The following is a 21,095-nucleotide window of genomic DNA, read 5'->3' on the forward strand; positions in this document are numbered from 1 at the left end:
TTTCTTACCCTGGCAATAAAGGGTCATATTTTTGGCCCTTTTAAAATTGTTTTTTTTGTTGATGTCATTGTTGCTATTGTTGTTTGAGACACAGTCTCACTCTGTTGCTCAGGCTAGAGTGCGCTGGTATCAGCCTAACTCACAGCAACCTCAAACTCCTAGGTTCAAATGAGCCTACTGCCTCAGTTTCCTGAGTAGCTGGCACTACAAGCACATGCCACAACACCCGGCTAATTTTTCTATTTTAGTAGAGATAGCGTCTCACTCTTGCTCAGACTGGTCTAGAACTCCTGAGCTTATGCAATCCTCCTGCCTCGGCCTCCCAGGTATACTCTGGAATTTGAGAGTATTAGGAAAGAGGAGGAAATAACACGTCTTTGAGAGTATTTCTGAGGACTTTTAACTTCTGGCCTTTCATATAACTGACCTCCAAAAGGTATGATTAATTCTCCCAAGTAGTATCAACCTCTATTACTGGTGAGCTGGCTTATGTGATATTTGTGCTTCCCTAGTCCATAGTGAAAGAGTGACAAGTTGAGCTACGAATTGCTAAGAACCAACTCATCCAGATGAGAGGCAGAAGGGACTGGGGGCAGGGTAGCCATCTCCCTTCCATCCATGTGCTATTTTCTTCCATAATCTTGGCTTCCAGTGGCCGGAGAACTGTCAGCTTTTTAGAAAGAGGCCAAAGAGCTTCTTTCTAAAAATCAGAAGTTCTTATTACCTTTTATTGTTAGGTCTCAACCCTGAGGAAAAGACCCAGTGAAAAATCAAAACAAAAGATGCTAACTCTGTTGACTGCTATCTTCCTTCTCCCAAACTCATTGGCATTTAGAATGCACAGTGTAAAAGTCAGTAGATAGGACATGCTATCATATTTAACTTCTTTTATGATGAAAGTCTCCTTAAGTAACAAGAATATCCTAGGAAATATGTCACATAGGATGATTGCCTATAAAGATTTATGAAACATAAAATATGCCATTCTAAACTGTGGCTATATATTTAAACTATCTGCCTTCTAGTACTCAGATTTTGACTGCCATAAGAAATATTCCTACAGAAAAAATAGAATTGGAAAATCATCTGCTTTTCAAAGATATCTCCAGGAGATATTACCAGGAGTAGTCAGAAAGTAAGAGCGTTTACTTTTTTCCTTTAAGCCTAACATCAGAAATGTAGAAATGCCTTTCCTCTTCTATAAAAGTACAGAGCAACCTGTCTCTCTGTTGAAACTCAAAGCTCATCTCTCAAAATATTCTCCTAAATCACACTGGGTATTTTCCATTTCATCAGAACAATTTGTAGCCTGACTCTAGTCCTTCATAATAGATGGAGAAATAATGTGATAGAGGAGTGGTGTCTTTGGTAATTCTCACTCCGCATTAGGAAACTATTCCTTACTCCAAGTCTCTTTGAGGAGTTTCATCCTGTCCCTGTCAGAAATGACTTAATATAGAGCTCTATGTATGAACACAGAAGTGATTTAAGCATTCAGCCATGTGTCTTCTAAGACGGACTGGTGAGGAGGAGAAGAGAGTATTGGGGAGTAAGAGAAAATCATCCTGGAGGTGGATGATGAGATGATAGAGGGGAATCTTAGAGCTGAAGCTGGGTGCATAGGTGTGGATGTGTGTACTCCATAGGCACATACCCTCTCCCCTCAGTATGCTTAGTAGACTATCCAGTCTAGCGGGATGATCTGGGAGATCTTAATTGGAGACGAGGTTGCAATATCAATTATCTGGGATATATTTATACTAAAGAAAATTCATTGTTTATCTGGAATGTGAATTGAATGGGGTATCCTGTATTTTTATTTGTCAAGGCTAAATGAAGAACAACCCTAAATGAAGAACACAGGAAACTCTGGCCCTAAGTTGAGCAGGTGTGAACTCTGCTTTGGGCTGAGCTAAATCCTGGGTCTTTTTTTCTTAATCAGTTGAGAGGCATATTGATTATTAAAATATAATTGATATCTTGATATCAGAAGAGAAGAGTCAACTTTGCTGTTATAATACTTATGGGAGTACAGCCAAAAAGAAGAAAAGAAATACAAGTGCAATTTTGTTATGTAAAAGTAATATTATTTTCACTCCCATGAGGAGGGCTTTCCTTTAGTTATTGTTAACTATTAAACATCTCATTTATCTGTTCAAAATTATTTTTTTTCTCTAGCTTTTTTGGAAATAAGGAAATTAGTTCTTATGTTCAGTCTTCTGAGGTTTGGTCCTCTGTTGATAGCTTCAGAAAAACTAAGAGGAATGCCCCTTCACACAAGTATAATCACTCAATCCATATTTTTTAAAGTTATTTTTAATTAGTTTTGTGTCTCAAATTATACCAGAAGCTTTATGATAATGAAAGACGTGTTGCCTCTTTAATAAGGGCTCCAGGGGGCTTGGTAAAGATGTGTTTGTCCCAAGAGTGTTCCATACAAATTAATACACTTTCTCTTAGGGATTTAACAACAAAAAATAACTATATGAAAGCCATGGTTCATTTTATAGGGTGTGGCAGATTCAGAAATCTTTTTATTGCTTCTCATAAACATGGACATATAAAAAGCATTTTTCATTCTTTTTAAGATTTAAACTATGAGAAAGTAGAACAAGACTGGAACATTAATTAAGTCATTTTGAAAGTGTTCAAGGAGAGACTCGTAATTGCTTAACATATTGTAGCTGATGGTGTGATGGTGGAGAGTAAAAATGGCATATGTAGCATGTGACACTAATATCCTTCAGCATATTTTTACCCTCAAAATATACTATAGTAAACAATCAAAATATTGGTTGTTTGGTCATTTTTTAGAAATGAAATGAGTTCATATATTTTGCTATATTTTAGTCAATGGGATGCATAGTTCCACCAATCAAAACAATGACATGGTTTCTGTCATGCACAGATCGATTAAGCACTCATTTTCCAAGTAGAAAAGAAAACTACCAGATTCACAGCAAATAGGCATTTGTAACTTTTCTAATAAAAATAATCATTTTTTTCTCAGTTAAGCTCTCCTGCTTTTATCAGATTCCTCAATGCTTTTTAATGAATGATAACATCCTTGAATTTTAAATAATTTATTAAAGCTTAAAATAATACCCTTCATTATTTTATTGGGGACCTATCACTAATCAATATTTTTCATTTGTTAGCATTTTTAGTCAATGCATAGGGTCATATTTGGGCTAATACTTAATGGTTCTTCATAGTTGTAGTAAAAGCACAACCTAAATAAAGCATGAGTAATTTTTTTTCCATTATGAAATGTCATTATACACTTATGTATGTCTAATAAGTCAAACATAAACATGAAATATTCAGAATTTTCAGTCTAAACCTTTTTATTGATTTCTGATGAGTGATGGAGAATTGAGAAGATAAAAATTAGGAAATTATAAACTTTTTGGCATTTGAGTATTGGGGAAATTAAAGTAATGAAGTATGTAATAATAAAAAAAATTGTTATTTTTCATTTATGAACATTTTACTTTAATAACACTGCTATGTAACATATTCCTTGTGTTTTTCACACATATTTTTTTCATTTTCGCAGAAACATCTGTTAACTAGAACAACTATAGTTTTAGATTTTGCGGTAGCATAGCAAATTTCCTGGAAATAATGAAGGTCTAAATTTTGGGGACATGAGATAATTAACAACAACAAAAAAGGGAAAACAAATATTAATTCCTCATTATTGTATTACTGTGAATTTTTTTCTCTTTTTTCCATAAACTTACTGAAAATGATGTTTCATAGCCTCTGTGCTGGGAGGTTATCTGTCATTAAATAACAGTCATGTCAGCAGTGATGTTCTTCCTATTCCTTACTCACATTCCACCCCCAAATTGGTGAGTTTTGTGGATTTTGTACCTGATGTTTATTTGCTTGTTTCTACCATATGATGGTGTGTTGTTAGATTGCACTCTACTTTTGTTTTTGTTTTCTAATGTAGAAGGTTTACAAATCCAATTACCACCAAGAAAATTACACACTTATGGGCCAAAATATTTTATGTTGCCAGTATTTAACATGAAAAATGAGAAAGAGCATACGGAGATTTTTCTTAGAAACATCATAATCACTCGTTGAAGACAAACAACTGGCTTTCCACTGATTTCTCCACATAAACTGAATGACTTCTTAAAATTAATGGAAGTCCTTAAGATAAAATGCCTTCTCATTGTTCCTGTGGCTAGTCTGTCATTCTAGCTTGTGTTTTATTATGTTTCCAGCATAGAGCAGTTGCTCTATTCTATGATTATAGTTACATAAAGTGCTAACCCTCTCTCTGCTCATGTCTGTCACATCAGCCCACTTCCTGTTCTCCCCTTCCTTTCCTGCTCTTAAACCTGGCTCCACCTCAGGATCAAGAAGAAAAGCTTTGGATAGGGAGGACACTTGGAGTCCATGTTAAACATGGAAATGGAAGCACAGCCCTCCTTGTAGCTGATCCAGCTGTGTATTTGCCTCTGGACTTGCATCCAGTCTTCTGCCTTATTTCTGACCTCAGGCCCCCTGCTTCACAGCTGGTTCTGATACATGGGTTTCCATTATGTTTTTCTCTGTGTACTTTAGTAACTGCTATCACACTACTCATCTGTGATAATATTGGGCTTTCTGAATTCAAATTTGTTCAACTGGATTGTCCCTTCCCAGTTCGATAGGCAGATCTAGGCATGCAAACCACTTTCACTTTGCTAAATTAATTTTCTAGTACGTGGATATTTCCTGAGGTATGGCCTTCTTGATCAGAGGCCTTGGCAAAATATACAGGCATTCCATTCTATTTATGACTTTTACACATGTAGCTTCCTTTCTTTCCCTATCTGCCTTATTTGAAAACAGCAACAGAACTCTGATTGGGTGAACCTAATGGTCTCCATATATTAACAACATGGAGAGAAACTGTCCTTGGTCCTCCTGCTCAGAGACATGCAGGCACTCCCCCTTGAAAGACTAATGCATTCCCTGTGGGTTTTCCCTGCTATCATCCTCCTCCCTGAGTGCCACTGAGGACTCCATCTTATTTACCTTCTAAGGAAGATTGTAGAGTCTAAGTTTCTCACCCAGATCAAATTTCAAAAGAATAGCATGACTATTATTGACTGCTCATCTGACCTCTGCCTTATCCATTTGGACTTTCGGGACTTTAAACATTCAAATTCAATTTCTGTTCCTTAAAAGTGCCCACTTCAGCAGGACTGGCAGGATGCTCTGTGGCATCTGTAATTACTGTTGCATTTGAATATATCCTTTAAAACAGATTTTAGCTGGTGGCTTTATTAATGAGGACTGGTGATGTTGTTGCTTCTGTATTTTGCACCCATATGGAGAAAGGGAAGCAGGTTGAGAAAGACTGGGGACTCAACTCTTCTACTGGAGGATCATGGACTTGTATGAAACTGACATCACCTATGTGCTAACTCTTCCCTAGAGTTATTTAATCAGATATTATACTTTGTGGATTCCATATTGATTATTCAAAATAAGCAGACTGAATCAAAGTATTTTGAACTTTCCTGAGCTCCTCATTAGACTAAGAGTTTTTGAGGTACTGTCATATTCAGATTTTTCCCCCATACAGGGTCTGGCATAAAGCAGTCAGTAAATGCCTGGCTGAACACAATGGAATGAGTATCAGTGTGACTTCTGTGTGGATGTTCCCCCACCATATCTGCGCTCTAAACTACTTAAATCTATTATTTCAATTTCAATTTTGTCTAAATCCAATGTGTTTACTTTCTGATTTTCATAAGGGAATTGGCAAACTTATTAAAATCGACTTATTTTTGGAGACATTGATTCATATTGACTTCCACTGACCAATTAGAGGCCAATGAAAGTCCTAGAGAATTATAATAATAAATTCCATTCTGACTAGAAAACTACAAAACTGAACTTATTTTCAAAAACTTAATTTTGGTTTTGGCACCAATTAGAGTCATCTTTCTCAGACTTGTTAATTATTCAAATTAGCTGGGGGCTCTGTAAACATTTAGATTCCCAGCTCCTCTCCAGAGAGTCTAAGGCAGGGCCCAGAAATCTGTATTTTTAAATAAGCTCTCCTCATCATGAGTGTCATGATCTAACAATTTTGGTAACCACTGAACTAGAGCGTTCCCCAAGATGTGGCAGTATTTTTCTTCATGAATATGCACCATTCATCTTTAAGGACCAACAAAGTCTTACTGGAAACAGGGTTTTTTAATTCTCTTTTATGGAAAATCTGAATAGAGATTCAGTTTTTTAAAACTTATACTTTTAGAGATCCTGGATAATTTCAGGGAGAGAGGTGAAAAAGAATATTACCATCTTTTTTATTCCTCAAAGAAGAAAGCTCCTATGGTGTGAATTTAGGTTTATTTAAATACCTTGACATTATGACTAATATATTGGATGAGAAAAGCCATTTTCAATTCTAATTTTTCCATATAAGTACACTTACTGAAATTTATTATTGTTTTTCTTTGGCTTATAACTTGAAAAATTAAATACCGAAAGTGTCTGTCAAGTTTTGCAGTTTTCCTGCTAAGTGCAGCACAAAACAGCTCCAAGAGTATAAAACAAATGTCACTTTCATAAGAGCAAAGGAACATTTGACTTGCAAATAAAAAATGTACCTGAATCCATGCTGTAGAGAAATATAGAAGTTAGTTAAATGTTAGAAAATCCTGTAGACTATAAAGTGAAAAATAAAAATGTATAGACTGTGATAATAATTCCATCACAGGCTCAATTACAAGAAATTTAACGTAGAATTTCGGTAAAAAAATGCAGAATAGTAAAGTAAATTATAATTCTTGTGAATGCTGTGGGAGGGTAGTCAGAAACTGACATCTCAGTGAAGAGAACATTATTTTTAGCCAATTGACTTTTGGTATGTATGTACACATACACATACATATACATTACTATGAATATTTAGACACTCCTATGTACATATATAATTTTTCTTTGGCATTTATCTTCTGAGGCTTAGTCAGTTCTGACTAATAAAAATCACAAAGGGCATTTATACATTTTTAGAATTTTATACCACTTATTGTAAAACTAGAAAATTGCTATATTTTGAGATTGTTTTTCTGAAGTAATCTTGTGTCTGGATCTACATGAGACTTCCACATCCACACCCCCAAAATGTATTAAAGCAAGCAGTCAATAAATACAGAAGGCACAAAAGAAGACTTAGAAACTTTTGTTTATGAATATTTCTGTTTGAAATGTGCATCTATAAAACATCTCATGGACACATGTTTTGCCCTGAAACATTCAATTTATTTATTATATTTGTCTAAATGAAGGCTTGTGGTTGAATAGGCTCTTGTAAATATTGAAGAATTTTTTTCCCCTTATGGAAAGTAACCATGGAAAACAAGACTCAAATAATGGTAAGAATCAATAGGAGATGGCTTATTTAACCTCAGAAAACCTAATTGCTAAGCAGTGGCGGGCCCTTTTAAAGAGAAGAACACATTCATAAAAAATATATGAAATCATAGATTAAATATCTACTAATAGTGATAATAAAACAAAGCACAATAATTATTTTAATATCTATCAAAACATATTTTGATTAATATAGGTATATGTATATTTGCATGTATAAAATGTTTATCTTTCCAAGGGATTAAAGAATTTATGCAATACATTTTCTCATTTATTTTATAAAAGTTCCTTCTATGTAAAAATGAAAAGGTCCCTGTACTTGTAGTTCCTTCTACATAAAGAATTTCTTTATGATAATATTAATTGTTACATTTTAATCTATAGTTTATTGGTGACAATTGTCTCCCTCAATAGTAAATAGTAAACTTATTTATCTAGGCTTTTCTCTATTGTTCCTAATTAGTTATAATATTATATGTAAATTAGTTAGACTTAATTTTAAAATTTCCAGTTAAGTTGGCTGAATTTAGCCAATTGTCATATGTTTACACTAAAATGGCTTACATTTTCAGAAATTTTTACATTGTACAGATAATAGAATGACTAATTGTTTCACATGAGAATTCTGGCTCACATTCTTTTCTGTAAATAGCATGTGTCAATCTACTCTAACAATTTTCTAACTTGCCTAGTGGGAGTATATTTCTTTCTTTATAATAAGATTTATTTTGATTAAAAGTTTGAGGTGATACATATCCCAATTAGCTTTATTTGATCATTATACGTTGCATATATGTATCAAAATACCATATGTACCCCCAAATATGTACAAGTATATCAATAAAATAGATTTATTTTGACAATATCCAAATCATATGTTATTATAAATATGGTTCCTACATACATGAATTTATAGCTATAATTGCTTGTGCTTGTGGAGATAAGTTTCTGGGGCCCTATATTCATTCAAAGTTTAAATGTACGCCACAAATTCTAAAGCAATCACTAAAATAACAAAACAAAACATTATTGATAAATCCACAAGGAGATATAATGGAATCATTGAAAATTCTGTTAATCTAAAAGAAGGCAAAAAATAGGAAAAACAAAGAAAAGGAGTGACAAGCAGGAAATAGATAACAAGATGATAGATCTAAACACAATTACACTGTTAGTCATATCAAAGATAAATGGTCTAAATGCTCCAGTTAAAAAGCAGAGAAAGATGAAAAAAAGGAGACCACATTATATGTTGCGCAGAAGAAATACATTTCAAATATAGAGCACAAACAGGTTAAAAGTAAAAGGATGCAAAAATCATATACCAAAAACATATATTGAGGTAGCATTAATAAAAAGACATCTGGCATACCTTTCTTAGTAACAGACAATGTAGATTTCAGAGCAGAAAATATTGGGATAAAGAAGTTCATTTTTCAATAGTAAAGGCATGATTTGATCAAAAGGACATTAAAATCCTAATTGTTTATGTACATTTTAATAGAGCTTCAAAATATGTGAAACAAACACTGGTATAACAGCAGAGAGAAATAGACAAATTCATAATTGTATTTGGAAATATTCACGTCTCTCTCAGTAGTTGACAGTGCAAGTAAATAGAAAATCCGCAAAGATATAGGAAATTTGAACAACAGTATCAAGCAATTTGACCAACTTGACACAAAAATTTTACATATGTTTCAGATTGAGATAATGAAATAAAATACATTAATGTGCAAATGTCTAGTTTATCAATTGAAAAATATTTAAAAAGTATTCACATATTAAATCACTTGTTCAATATAAATGGAGATGAAGAAATATTTCAACTGTTCAATATTTTTCTTAAGATTTTTTCCCTAAATTAACTTATATAAAGATTTTGTTATTACGGATGTGCTTTGTAGTGAATCCTATACATGGACAAAGGATGATAATACTTATCTGTCTTAAAATTAATTTCAAGCCTGTATAATTGATGAAGTTTATCTTATGAAAGATATACTTTTTATGAATGAGAGTACCTACTGTAAAAGGTGAAAAATAGGAATAGTTATTTGAAATAAATTATGGCAGACGTTTGTCTATGGCTTATAAAACAACTTTGAAGATAATTTTACAAAATGCCCAATATTCATTCAAACTATGATGTTATTGATTATCAGCCATGCCATTGTTTTTATGTTCTTCTAGGAAAGAATAAGTGCTCTCAATTAAATGTTGACACTGTTATATAGCAGTTTCTAAGATGTTAACATGTAAAATGTGTATGTGTCCTAAGATGTTAAATGGGTGTGCTCTGAGATGTTAAAATGTGAATAGATGTGGCTTTTAAATCTAATCTTTTAAAATCTGTATCTAAAAACCTGTCTCCTTTAAAATAAATTTTGTGCAAACTGAATTCAGACTCTGTAGAATCACTGAAATAGCTATTTCGGACCTAGTGTTTTTTGGGGAAATTTATAAATTATTTGCCTTAAATACTTGAAGTAAGAAAGATGTTTTCAACCTCCCCATTGGTTAATAGTGAAATAACACTAATGGAAAAAAAGCGCCATATAACACGGAACAAAATCATTATTAATTCAGAAATACATAATATATATAAAAGAATTCCTTATATTTTTCCCAAAATTCTTGAGCTAAGAGTTTTTACTGATGTCTTCAGAAAGTTGACATTCTTTGCACAAAGACTCTAGGCAATGAATTAACTCAATTTAGTGAGAGTACAACTGAGGTTATATTTTAACACCTGATCCCAATTAGTCATTGATCGTGCCCCTGAGCACATTCACTCTCCAGGGTCCCACAGATAATGAGACCAGTAGATACTATGAAAAGATGTTCACAATGGTAAGAAGGTTTTAAAAAAGAAATTAGAAATTGTATGGTGCAGAATTGTATGGTGTGTGTGTATACTGGTGTATATATGTATGATTAAAAGCAGATTACATATTTCAAAAGAAAATTAAATCTATATATTAAAATACAATCAAGGAAACTGAGCAAATATCTCATTTTTTATTTTGATGAGGTCTATTTAAATTGGTCTATTTAAAAAATTCCTAATTGTCCAATAATCAAGAAATTTAAAATGTTTAAAAATAATTTGGTAACCTATGAAATATTTTTCTCCAAAGAAAATTTGTTCTAACACTAGTAATTATTTTAATTAAGAAAATAAAAGTAGTATGTGCTCCAACAATAACTATATACATGCACCTTATAATAAATTATTCAAGCTTCTATTAAGTTTAAAAAATATAAAGTGAATCTTATATATTCAGATCTTAGATCATTGACAGTATGGAAAATGTTATCAGCAAAGCAATTTCTTTTTTCCTACAGGTTGCACCATTACATACTGGACTACAAACTCCTTTACAATAATATTCTTTAAAACTTTTTGTTTAATATTCATTTTCAGTATATGTAGACATTTTCAGAACAAATATATAAGCAGTTCATTCAATTAAACTGCATACAATCTGATCCTCCACTTCTGAACTTTGTAAATCACTTGGATGACTTACCTTATCTTTCCTTTGCTTTTCATCCTGGTATACAGTCCAGTGTTCTCCATCATTGCTGTAAGCTAGTTTGTAGGAACCAACGAACTGTACGTGACCAAAATCTTTAGCTCCTTGTGTAATGATGCCGGTCACTTTGGTAGGAACAAGAAGGTCCACCTAAAAGAAGGAAAAGACATAAGTTAAATGCAATAATCAAGTCTCATAAATTTGCAAGTGTTTTGAACTCAAGAGATTAAAAACCATTTGTGCATGCTAAAACCCCAAATCAGCCTAGTTATTTGTATTTTGAAATCAATGACTGAATCTTTTGTTGGCTTATAGTTTTGATTCTGCCACTGGATAAATCTAGTCCAAGACTCCTTGAATAGCTATTTTGGCCATTTTAAAATAAAATTATGTTAACTTCAGTCCACCAATTAATTTTATATTAAACTGATTCATCTATTTGTATGGTTTTGCGTAACTGAGATAGAACAGAACTAGCAGGGCTGCCCTTTTAGAGACTGATCATTATCTCCATGAATTTGTGATTATAACTCAATATACTGAATCTTTTGGATAATTCAATAAAAATAAAAATACAATTATAGCTGTGTGGACATCAGGAACAAACATGGTATTAGATATTTCATCATTAAACATTAAATAATAAGTCAATCCTGTTTCTATGAATTTTAATCAATTTGATAATATATAATTGAGTAAGAATTAGTAATCATTGTCCAGTGAAAATCCTCTTTTAGAAAACTAAGATCCTAAAAAGTCAAGTATTTTTCAAAAATGAAGGAAGATTAAAAATATGCATTCTTGACTTGTGGGATCTGTGCTCATAATGTATTCTTTTCTGCAAAATATATACTTAAAAGGGCATGAGACCCATGGCAATTTCATTAGCATTAAATTCATAAAAATGTAATTGAGGCCGGGCGCGGTGGCTCACGCCTGTAATCCTAGCACTCTGGGAGGCCGAGGCGGGCGGATTGCTCAAGGTCAGGAGTTCAAAACCAGCCTGAGCGAGACCTCGTCTCTACCATAAAAATAGAAAGAAATTAATTGGCCAACTAATATATATAATATAAAAATCAGCTGGGCATGGTGGCTCGTGCCTGTAGTCCCAGCTACTCGGGAGGCTGAGGCAGGAGGATTGCTTGAGCCCAGGAGTTTGAGGTTGCTGTGAGCTAGGCTGACGCCATGGCACTCACTCTAGCCTAGGCAAGAAAGCGAGACTCTGTCTCAAAAAAAAAAAAAAAAAAAAAAAAAAATGTAATTGAAATGCAAAAGATAAGGATAATTTTCATCAAAGAAGAATATATAACATAGAATAGTTTAATGTTTCCCTCTTTGTTCTCTAATTCATTCCTGCATCTTTTCTTATATCATATACTGCTAATTAAAAAAAAAATCTATAAAGCTTTGTTTTCCATGTGGACGACTCTTATAAGAATTTTACCTTTCATTTTATTTATGTTCCTTGATCTACAGCTTCCGCTCTCCTCTTATAATAGATACCTACTTCCCCCTATTTCCTGTGACTAAGTGCCTGGCTACATCCTTGATCTTATCATCTTTAGCTGTCACGATCCCATGTGTGATCTTGGTGCTTTCAACCACTATGTCCTTTGGTTTCTATTTTAGGTCCTCTATCCTGTGAGATGTAAGGTAGTTACAAATAGATAGTCATGGGTCAGGCACAGGGCATGAATGAGAAAGAAAGTTAGAGAGGATGCATAGAATAAGGCCATATTTAGTGACAGAGATCCTCATCAGTAAAGATGTGAAAAAAGTCCCCACTGTGTCACAGCCTGTGAATATAAATATTTTTTAATTCACATGGGCATTTTGGTCATTTTTTGGAACACGTGTCAAAGACATTAGGTTCAGATTGAGCAACAGATTAAGATAGACTATTTTTAATGCTTTATTAAAACATTTCATAAAATTTATCAAAACTTAAAAGTTATTTTGTTTGCTATTTTCCAAACATGTATCATCTAAAATACCTTGTGCGTCCAGCAAAAATACAGGATGGTAAAATTATGATATCCTGGGAAGGAAATGGTTACTGTCTTACATCATGCTAAGTGTTTTCTTGTATGGTCTCATTTAATTCTCTCAATAACTGTGTGAGGTAGGATATAATCTACATTTTATAGATGAGGGGATGGATACCCAGACAGGTAACATTATGTGGTGTGTGATCCAAAAATAAACAGTAAATAAAGTAGGATCCCATATTCAAATCCATGTCTTTCTGATTCAAGGGTTTACCACAGTTGGGGATTCTTAGAGTAATGGATCAGTCATTGATTTTCCCAGTGAGTGATCACTCGTTGATGACTCATATTTTCACTCAGTGATTTCTTCCCATTCCCTGTGGCTACTTCAGAAATTTCTAAAGAATCACCACACTCATCAAAGTGACAAAAAGCAATCTTGGATTTACAATGTTAGCAAAGCCCTGTGTTTAATTATGAATTTACTCTCTGTTCTTCGGCTGTTTAGGCTTAAAAACTGCTTTTGTTGTCCTAAATCCAAATCTTATTTCACAGAGACACCAGGGCAAAGCTGCTATTCTTCAATGTCTTCTTAGTGTTGCTGGTTTTCCATAAATGGTTAAAAGAAAAACCTTCCAGAGCTCTGTGTCACTACATTGCCATCACAAGCTGGAAACAAACAGGAACTCAAACAGTGTCACCGAGGATATGGACACCTCCAGGGTTGACTTCTTTAGGCCCTAAACTTCTATAAGTCCGTAGCTAAGAGGACACAATGAGGAGACTTCTAGCATCCCCTTTTCTATGGTATTTTTTAGAAGTCAGTTGGGTTTCCTGCTGGGTGGAGATGTTTTCTCCTTAATTTGTGTGTCTTGGCTCTTTACAACAGATATGTTTTTCTCCCACTCTAACTGCTCCCCTTCTCCAATATTTTTTCTATCTAGAAATGTTTTTCTTTTTTGTTCCAGTTAAGCCAGTCTCTCTGCTTAAATAGTCAGCAATCTGTTTCAAGCTGGATTTTGTCCTAAAATTTGTTACATTAAACTTAAAATACTAGGCCTAAGCAAACCTTCTTTCAGTACAAAAATAATCAGCAACTCACACTTAACATGAGGTTGCTGAAGCAGGGCATGAATAGAACCCATTCTGAGAAACACTTAGACCACGTAACTCCAAAGTTCAGCATGAAGGATGATTCTAGAAAAGCCCATTCCTTAGGACTGAATGCTTAACCCTTGCCTAGGACCACTTTGCCCTCTTGTAGAACTTCTGAGTTAAAGATGAATTGCCAAAATGCTTGACAAAATATCTTCTGCTTTTTTAGACCCTCATCCCCCAAAGTATGCCTAAAATAGAGCAGGTTATTTAGGAAACTAAGCTGACTTACTAGTAGACATTTGGCTTAGTGCACTGTGCTCCATGTCTAGATCTGTCTTAAATGTGCCTTACATGTAATGGGCTCTCTATAAAAGTTTTGCTGATTGAACAAGAACTATTTCATTAGTATGTTCTGTGGATAAGAACCAACCCATGGTTAATGATGCCACTATGCATCCTTTCTCCTAGGTTTTCTGTGTGGGCATTTCCTGTCAGGGAAATACAATGTCACCTTTGTAGCTTTCATTTTTTTACCGGAGAAGGTAACTCATTGAAAAAATCCTCTCCAGTCTTCAGGAATTCGATTGTAAGAATCAATCTACTCTAGTGGATCAGAACGGTTTGAGGTTCTGAACTGGCTATATGCCCTGGTGCAAGCTAGTACACCTCTCTACATCTCAATTTCCTCATCTGAAAAATGATAATAATAATCCCAATAGGATTTTATGAGGATGAGTTAATACTTATGAAGTGTGTACAGCAATATGTAGACTTATAGTAAGTGTTATAGAAAACTTTGATAACAAGATGAAATAAATAAATCTGAGGGAATAATTTAATGTCAGTCTCAGAGTATCTTGTTAGAAGGCTAAAGAAACAGGGAAATGAATGGCTAGATTGTTCCAGAAACAATTTCTGGTTCATAATATATTTTATTCACCTTCTCAGGATGTATACAAACATAGTCATTTCATTGTTACTTAAAGTAGAGAAAATGTGAAACAATTTCATTTCCCATTTATGAGTGAAATAGTTAACTAAAATTAATTAACAAATTTTGTGGAAACTTATGTATCCCTATTTAAATATTGGTTGTGTTGCAGCCAACACAACCCAGAAAATGGTTCTAAAATAATATTAAAAGAGAAAATTAGATTAAAAGAGAAATATTAAAATAATATTAAAAGAGAAAATTAAATTCCAAATTGTACTGAGTGATTTATTTTATTCTTAGAGTCAAAACAAGAGAGAAAGGAAACTTATGGAAATGAGGCTTACATGATACAAAAGTAAATAAAAAGTATTTCATGAGAGTTATGTGGGAATATAAATTTTTTGTTGTAAAACATCCTGTAATGTTTTAGAAAAGCATAAATAGTTCTAGAAAATGTCTAACTTAGACAAATTATGTAGAAAATCTGTGAGCATTCATTTGAGAAAGATCAAGATAAACTACATTTCAGACACCTGCACAGCACCTTGATGTTGGCTCTATGGTAGAAGATGGGGCAGACTGGAAAAGTAATCTTATTTTCCTTGAAGGGGTGAGGAAAATGAAAAGCGACACAGATAAACAGATGTACAAGAAAAGTAAACACAGGCTAGAGATTTATCACAGAACTGTACCACTCAGCTGCACTTAAATGCTCTAGTTTTTGCTTTAACATTTTTTATTTTGGATTATGTAATTTACAACTTAATGGAGCTTTGTAAAATTAACTCATTAATTAACAAGTTAATTTTATAGAATTAACTTATTATTAAGTAGAAATAAATTCAAAGCTAATATAATTAAGTAGTACAGTATTTGAAAATCACAGTATAGGCAAGATATTTGGATATTTTGATTTCAATAAAATTTTTTTTTTACCTTAACATTACACAAAACAATTATTTTTAATTCCAGATACATTTAAGGCACATCCTGAATTTGTGTGGCATTTGAACAATATTGTTGGTTATCAGATATTGGCTACACTTTTATTCTACATTTGCAGGCCAACTAGTTAATGAGATCAACTTAATATGAAGTATTATTCAGCCACTGTATCTGATTTGATCTAATCGTTCTAAGGTTAAGAAGTCTTAAAATACTATCGAGGTTTGATAATATATGCATTCCAGTATTCACTATTGCATTTTTCTCTTTATTAAAAAATGTTTAGTTTCCAAAAATATTTAAATAGCAATTACTTTTTCCTATCACATTTTAAAAATATAAAATCTAAAACAAAATAATCATACCATAAAATAACCTTCCAAAAGATAGAGGAAGTTTTCTCTTTTATTGGTCTTTGGTGGTATGCTTCTCGCATGTAAAACCATGCACAACACATGTATGGCACCATAGACAAACTTTTTGAGCTCAGATGATCATTCAGCTGCATGTATTGTGGGGAATCTGGCATACTGAAGACATTTCAAATATATAGGCATCTTCTTCCCTAGATTCAAGATAGATACTTCCACACTTAAAAATTGCCAGCAATTACAACATGAGCAATGCCATATGTCAACCTAAACCCTTGATTGCTGTCATCTCATGACTATTAACTTTTTAAAAGATTTATTTAGAATGATGTAAGTAGTTCAAACTGCATCCTTCTACTGAGACTAGGACTTAGCACGACAACTATGAATATTTTATAGTTAACATTTTTAATTTTAATACTCTTTTTCATTATGAATGTGAAATATGATCTGTAGAAAATTAGAAAAACAGAGAAGATTAAAAACCAACAACTCTGTCACACCATCAGATACAATTAATGCTTCCCCCTCCTTCATATATGTTTTTTAGACAAATTTGTTTTCTTGGCATTTGAAAAATATTATTGGTTACCAGATGTTGGTTAAACTTTTCATTCTTACTTGCAGGTAATTACTTTACACTTCATTTCTTCATATTTCTTTAATAATTCTCTATGCTATTAAGCTAGTTTTAAGACTTTTATGTTCTATCAAGACATTTTAAGGATTTGCCACAACCACTTAGAGCCCCCTGCCTCAATTTTTCTATTAAAATTAATATTCCCATGAAATCTTAATCCTTTCACTCTAGCCTTAAGTAATGTTTGCACTTTGGCCTCCCAAAGTGCTGGGATTACAGTTGTGAGCCCTGTTCCTGGCCAGAAAATGATTTCAAAAATAAAAAAAAAAATAAGCTTTTTAAATGTGAAAGTATTAAACACTCATTGTGAAAATTTCAGTTGCTATAGAGATTTAAGGAATGAAGTTAAAATTAGTTATAATTGTACTATTCAGAGTTAATTCCCATTAAATTTTTTATATTTTTATTTTCAGATATTTCATATTCTTATGTATCTTCATAAAGTTAACTCAGTATATACACAGTTGTGTAATTTATATTTTTTCACTTACAATGGATATTTTTACATTAAATAATATTAAATAGTAATCTGTAATGGCTATAACATTCTCTATTATGGGTGCATGAATGGATGCGAAAATTATTTAACCAATCCCCTATTGATGTTCATTTAATTTGTTTCAGTTTCTTTTAGATCAGACAAAACCAGACTCAACTCCCATGTGTATCTTTCTTTGCTCATTGGTGTAACTGTTTTTTTATAGGCACTAAGAACCTGCCATTTGAAATGTGATATACATTGTTTTGTCTCCAGAAAGATGATATACTTGTGTCTTCTGCATGTAATAACTCTTATTCTCTGCATTCACCAATTCTATTCTTAATATTTCACATTAATAATTTCACATTTTTAAAACTATTTTATTTTTTTAATTGACACATAATAATTGCACATATTCATGGGGTATATAGTGATTTTTCAATACATACACTGTATCATAGAAATTAACATATCCATAATCTCAAATATTTATCATTTCTTTGTGTTGGCAACATTCAATATCTTCCTTCTAGCTTTTTGAAACTATATATTATTATTAACTACTGACATCCTACAGTGCTATGTATTGCACTAGAAATGACTCCTTCTATCTAACTGTAGTTCTGTATTCTTTAACAAATCTCTCCCTATTTCCCTTTCCCCCCACCATTCCAGCCTCTAGTGTCCTCTATTCTACTTTTTACTGGTATGAGATCAATTTCTTTTAGCTTTCGCATGAGTGAGAATATGTGGTGTTTAACTTGTTATACATTTTTGACAATTTAAAAAATAACATTTTTACATTTAATGTACATACATGTCACTAAATGGCATTTCATTTACATTTTCCTAATTGTTCAGTATCACTAATAATATATATGTATAGGCTGTTTAATGTTCTTTATCTATTACCTATTGGATTAGAGATCTTCTTGTTGATTTTTTAACAATTATTTATATAGTATCAATGTGTGGCTTCTGTTATATTTGTTGTATTTTTTCCTAATTTGCTAAAATAAAAATTTTACATTTGACACAAGTTTTTAATTTTCCTATACTTAAATCTATCAATCACTCCCTTTGTGATATTTTTTTTTTAGCTAAAAAGACCTTCTACTGATCAGTTAAATTATAAATTTAACTGATCTATTAGATCAGTTAAAATTATTTGTATGTTCTCCCCCAATTTTCTTTGAGTTTCCCCTTCAAATTTTCTTTCAGTCTTTCTTTCTTTTCTTCTGAACCATCTTGGTTTTATGTGTATACATGATATGACATAGGACCATACTATATTTTTTAGGAGAATGTAAGTTTTTCAATACTCTGTGTTTGATAATCTATTTCCACTTCTTTTTCTTTCCCCCCTTACCTGGATGATTGTTACAAAGTTTTCTCTTTATTTTTTGAATTAACACTATTAATCATTATCAGGATATATCTTGGTGAGGGTTTCTTTCATTGCTTTGGGGTAGAATAAAGTGAACCCATTCAAACTGCAGATTGTTTTTTTGGGAGAAGAATGTGTGCACAAAAGGTTTTCTTGTCTTATATTTTAAAATATTAACTTCTACTTCTTTTGGTATCTCATTCTAGAAGGCCATTTGTCCAAAAATTAACTCTTTACATTTGAGCTTCCTTATTTACATTATTTTCTCACTCATCATTTTCATTTCTTTATTATTCTCCTCTGCATTCTCAGAGAGCTTCTCAATATTACAGATTTTATTTTGGGTAATGTAATTTTGACATGTATTTTGAATATATTATTTCAAGAAAATTAAAAAATATAGCAGCTCCCTCATTATCTCAGAATTCATCTCGCCATCTCTATTCCTCATGTCTTCATGGAGAAAAATATTTTTATATATATTCTAAAAATCTGATTTTTTTTCTGAACAAAGTTTTCTAGTTTTTCTTTATACTTTTCGAAAAATCCCTATTTCTTTTGTTGTTCTTCACATATAAGAATAATCTCCATATTATCTTATTTTATTCTCCTTTACTTAACTTGAAAAGAGAGGGAATGGTCCTGGTGTTTGTTACATAGTAGTCATTTAGGTTCTCTTTTTCCCCTCACCTTCTATCAGGCAGTAACAAGAATTCTCTTTTGGACTTTCAGATAGCAACACTGTCTCTGGCCTCCGTACCAATGCCCAGTAGACATCTGGGCAGTATAGCTTAGCTGGTCTGAAGGACAAGCCTCTTCTACTCTTTCTATTCTTCATGGAATATAGAAAAGATAATTTATTTTCTTGATAACACGAAACCCAAAGCATGCTTTTACTTCTCATTTAATGGGGATTTTTTTCATGAATAACTAAACGCCCACTGTTTATGTCTCTATTATACAATATACTTATTATCATATTATTGTCAGTCTTCTCTTGTCAGAATGTAAAATCATAGTGGCAGGAACTTGGTCCATGTTGTTCACCAGGCACCTGGCATACATGGAGTGTTTCAATAAATACATATTGAGTCAATAGTTTCATATTTTAGGATGCAGTGATCTAACATACCCAACCCGTGCTCTACGCAGCTTTGTCAGATCTGTATTATTGAAGGTTGTATTCTTTCTGCAAATGGGTGTGATGCAGTATTGGAAAGTAAAGCACTGGCCACAGAGTGGGGTTTCTGGCTATGGTAAAGTGACCAGTGGGCCTTTAGCCCACCATTACAGGCTTTGGGTCTTGGCCAATGATGTTCTGATTCAGATGTTAGAGTTCTCACACTATAGTTACAGGAGACTGCCCAGAGCTCAGAAAGTCACCGACAAGCATTCCTATGCATATATATTTGTGTGCATACTTCAGGGATAATAGGAAGGCAATCATGACTAGGAAGTTGAATGAGTTCAAATGGCGTATGTGATATAGTAACACTTAAAATCATGTCAGCTTTACCAATTCCTGAGGAACCTTCCAAATGTAGTTCTCAGGAAATTGTTTTGGAAAACTCAACCAGACTTCACTAAAACTCCATGTGTAAAAATAGTTCTAAATAAAAGTCTGTCTATCGAGAACTTCTCATTAACAAAGAAGTTTAAAATATAAAAACAGCAAAAATTATAAATTTTATTAACATTTAGAGTTAATAAAATAATATTATAATGATTGAATCTAATGCTCTTGTATTGATTTGTTTAAATCATGATGTACAAAGGGAAATAACTTGAATTTTTATCCTTTTTGTAAATGAGAAGATCTTTGTAATATGCTATCTAAATTTTATTTTGAAATTCTTTTTGGAAAATGATTCTAAAATAATTATAGTTATAAGTATCTAAAATTGGCATCAAGTCACCAGGTTGGCTATTATTCAATTTTTTAAAGACCTATGTCAGAAAGAATAAAACATTTTTGAAGAAAATCTAAAACTTTGAAAACGCTTAGGGAACAAAATAATACTTTTCTTAGTGGGTTATTCAAAGTGACTTTCTGCTGAGTTCATCAAAACTAAGATCACCCTGGGAGAGCAGAATTAACATATCTTCTTTAATTTGCCTTTCAAGCCTGATTTTGATTAGGCTGGGAACTTTGACTTATTCCATGAATAAAAAATTCAGGGTGGTGTCTAATTGAATTAGTCTATAATTGATAGGGTCATTATTAATTGGTTAATGGCTATTTAATACAAGTCTTTGATCAAAAAGCATAATGATATCCATTAAAGATTATTTGGATACTTTAATTACAGCAGTGCCA

General features: G+C 32.6%; 1 protein-coding gene across 2 annotated transcripts in view; it reads right to left on the bottom strand.

The window, feature by feature from the left end:
- EDIL3 (EGF like and discoidin domains 3) overlaps nucleotides 1-21,095 on the bottom strand; it is a 422,082-nt gene that overhangs the window by 10,855 nt on the left and 390,132 nt on the right. For both annotated transcript variants that reach the window (XM_012784391.2, XM_012784390.2), the window contains one exon: nucleotides 10,929-11,084. In XM_012784391.2, the coding sequence (XP_012639845.1) occupies nucleotides 10,929-11,084 (156 nt within the window). The remainder of the gene's footprint in view (nucleotides 1-10,928; nucleotides 11,085-21,095) is intronic.

This window comes from Microcebus murinus, chromosome 11, assembly GCF_040939455.1.
Source record: "Microcebus murinus isolate Inina chromosome 11, M.murinus_Inina_mat1.0, whole genome shotgun sequence".
Lineage (NCBI taxonomy): Eukaryota > Metazoa > Chordata > Mammalia > Primates > Cheirogaleidae > Microcebus > Microcebus murinus.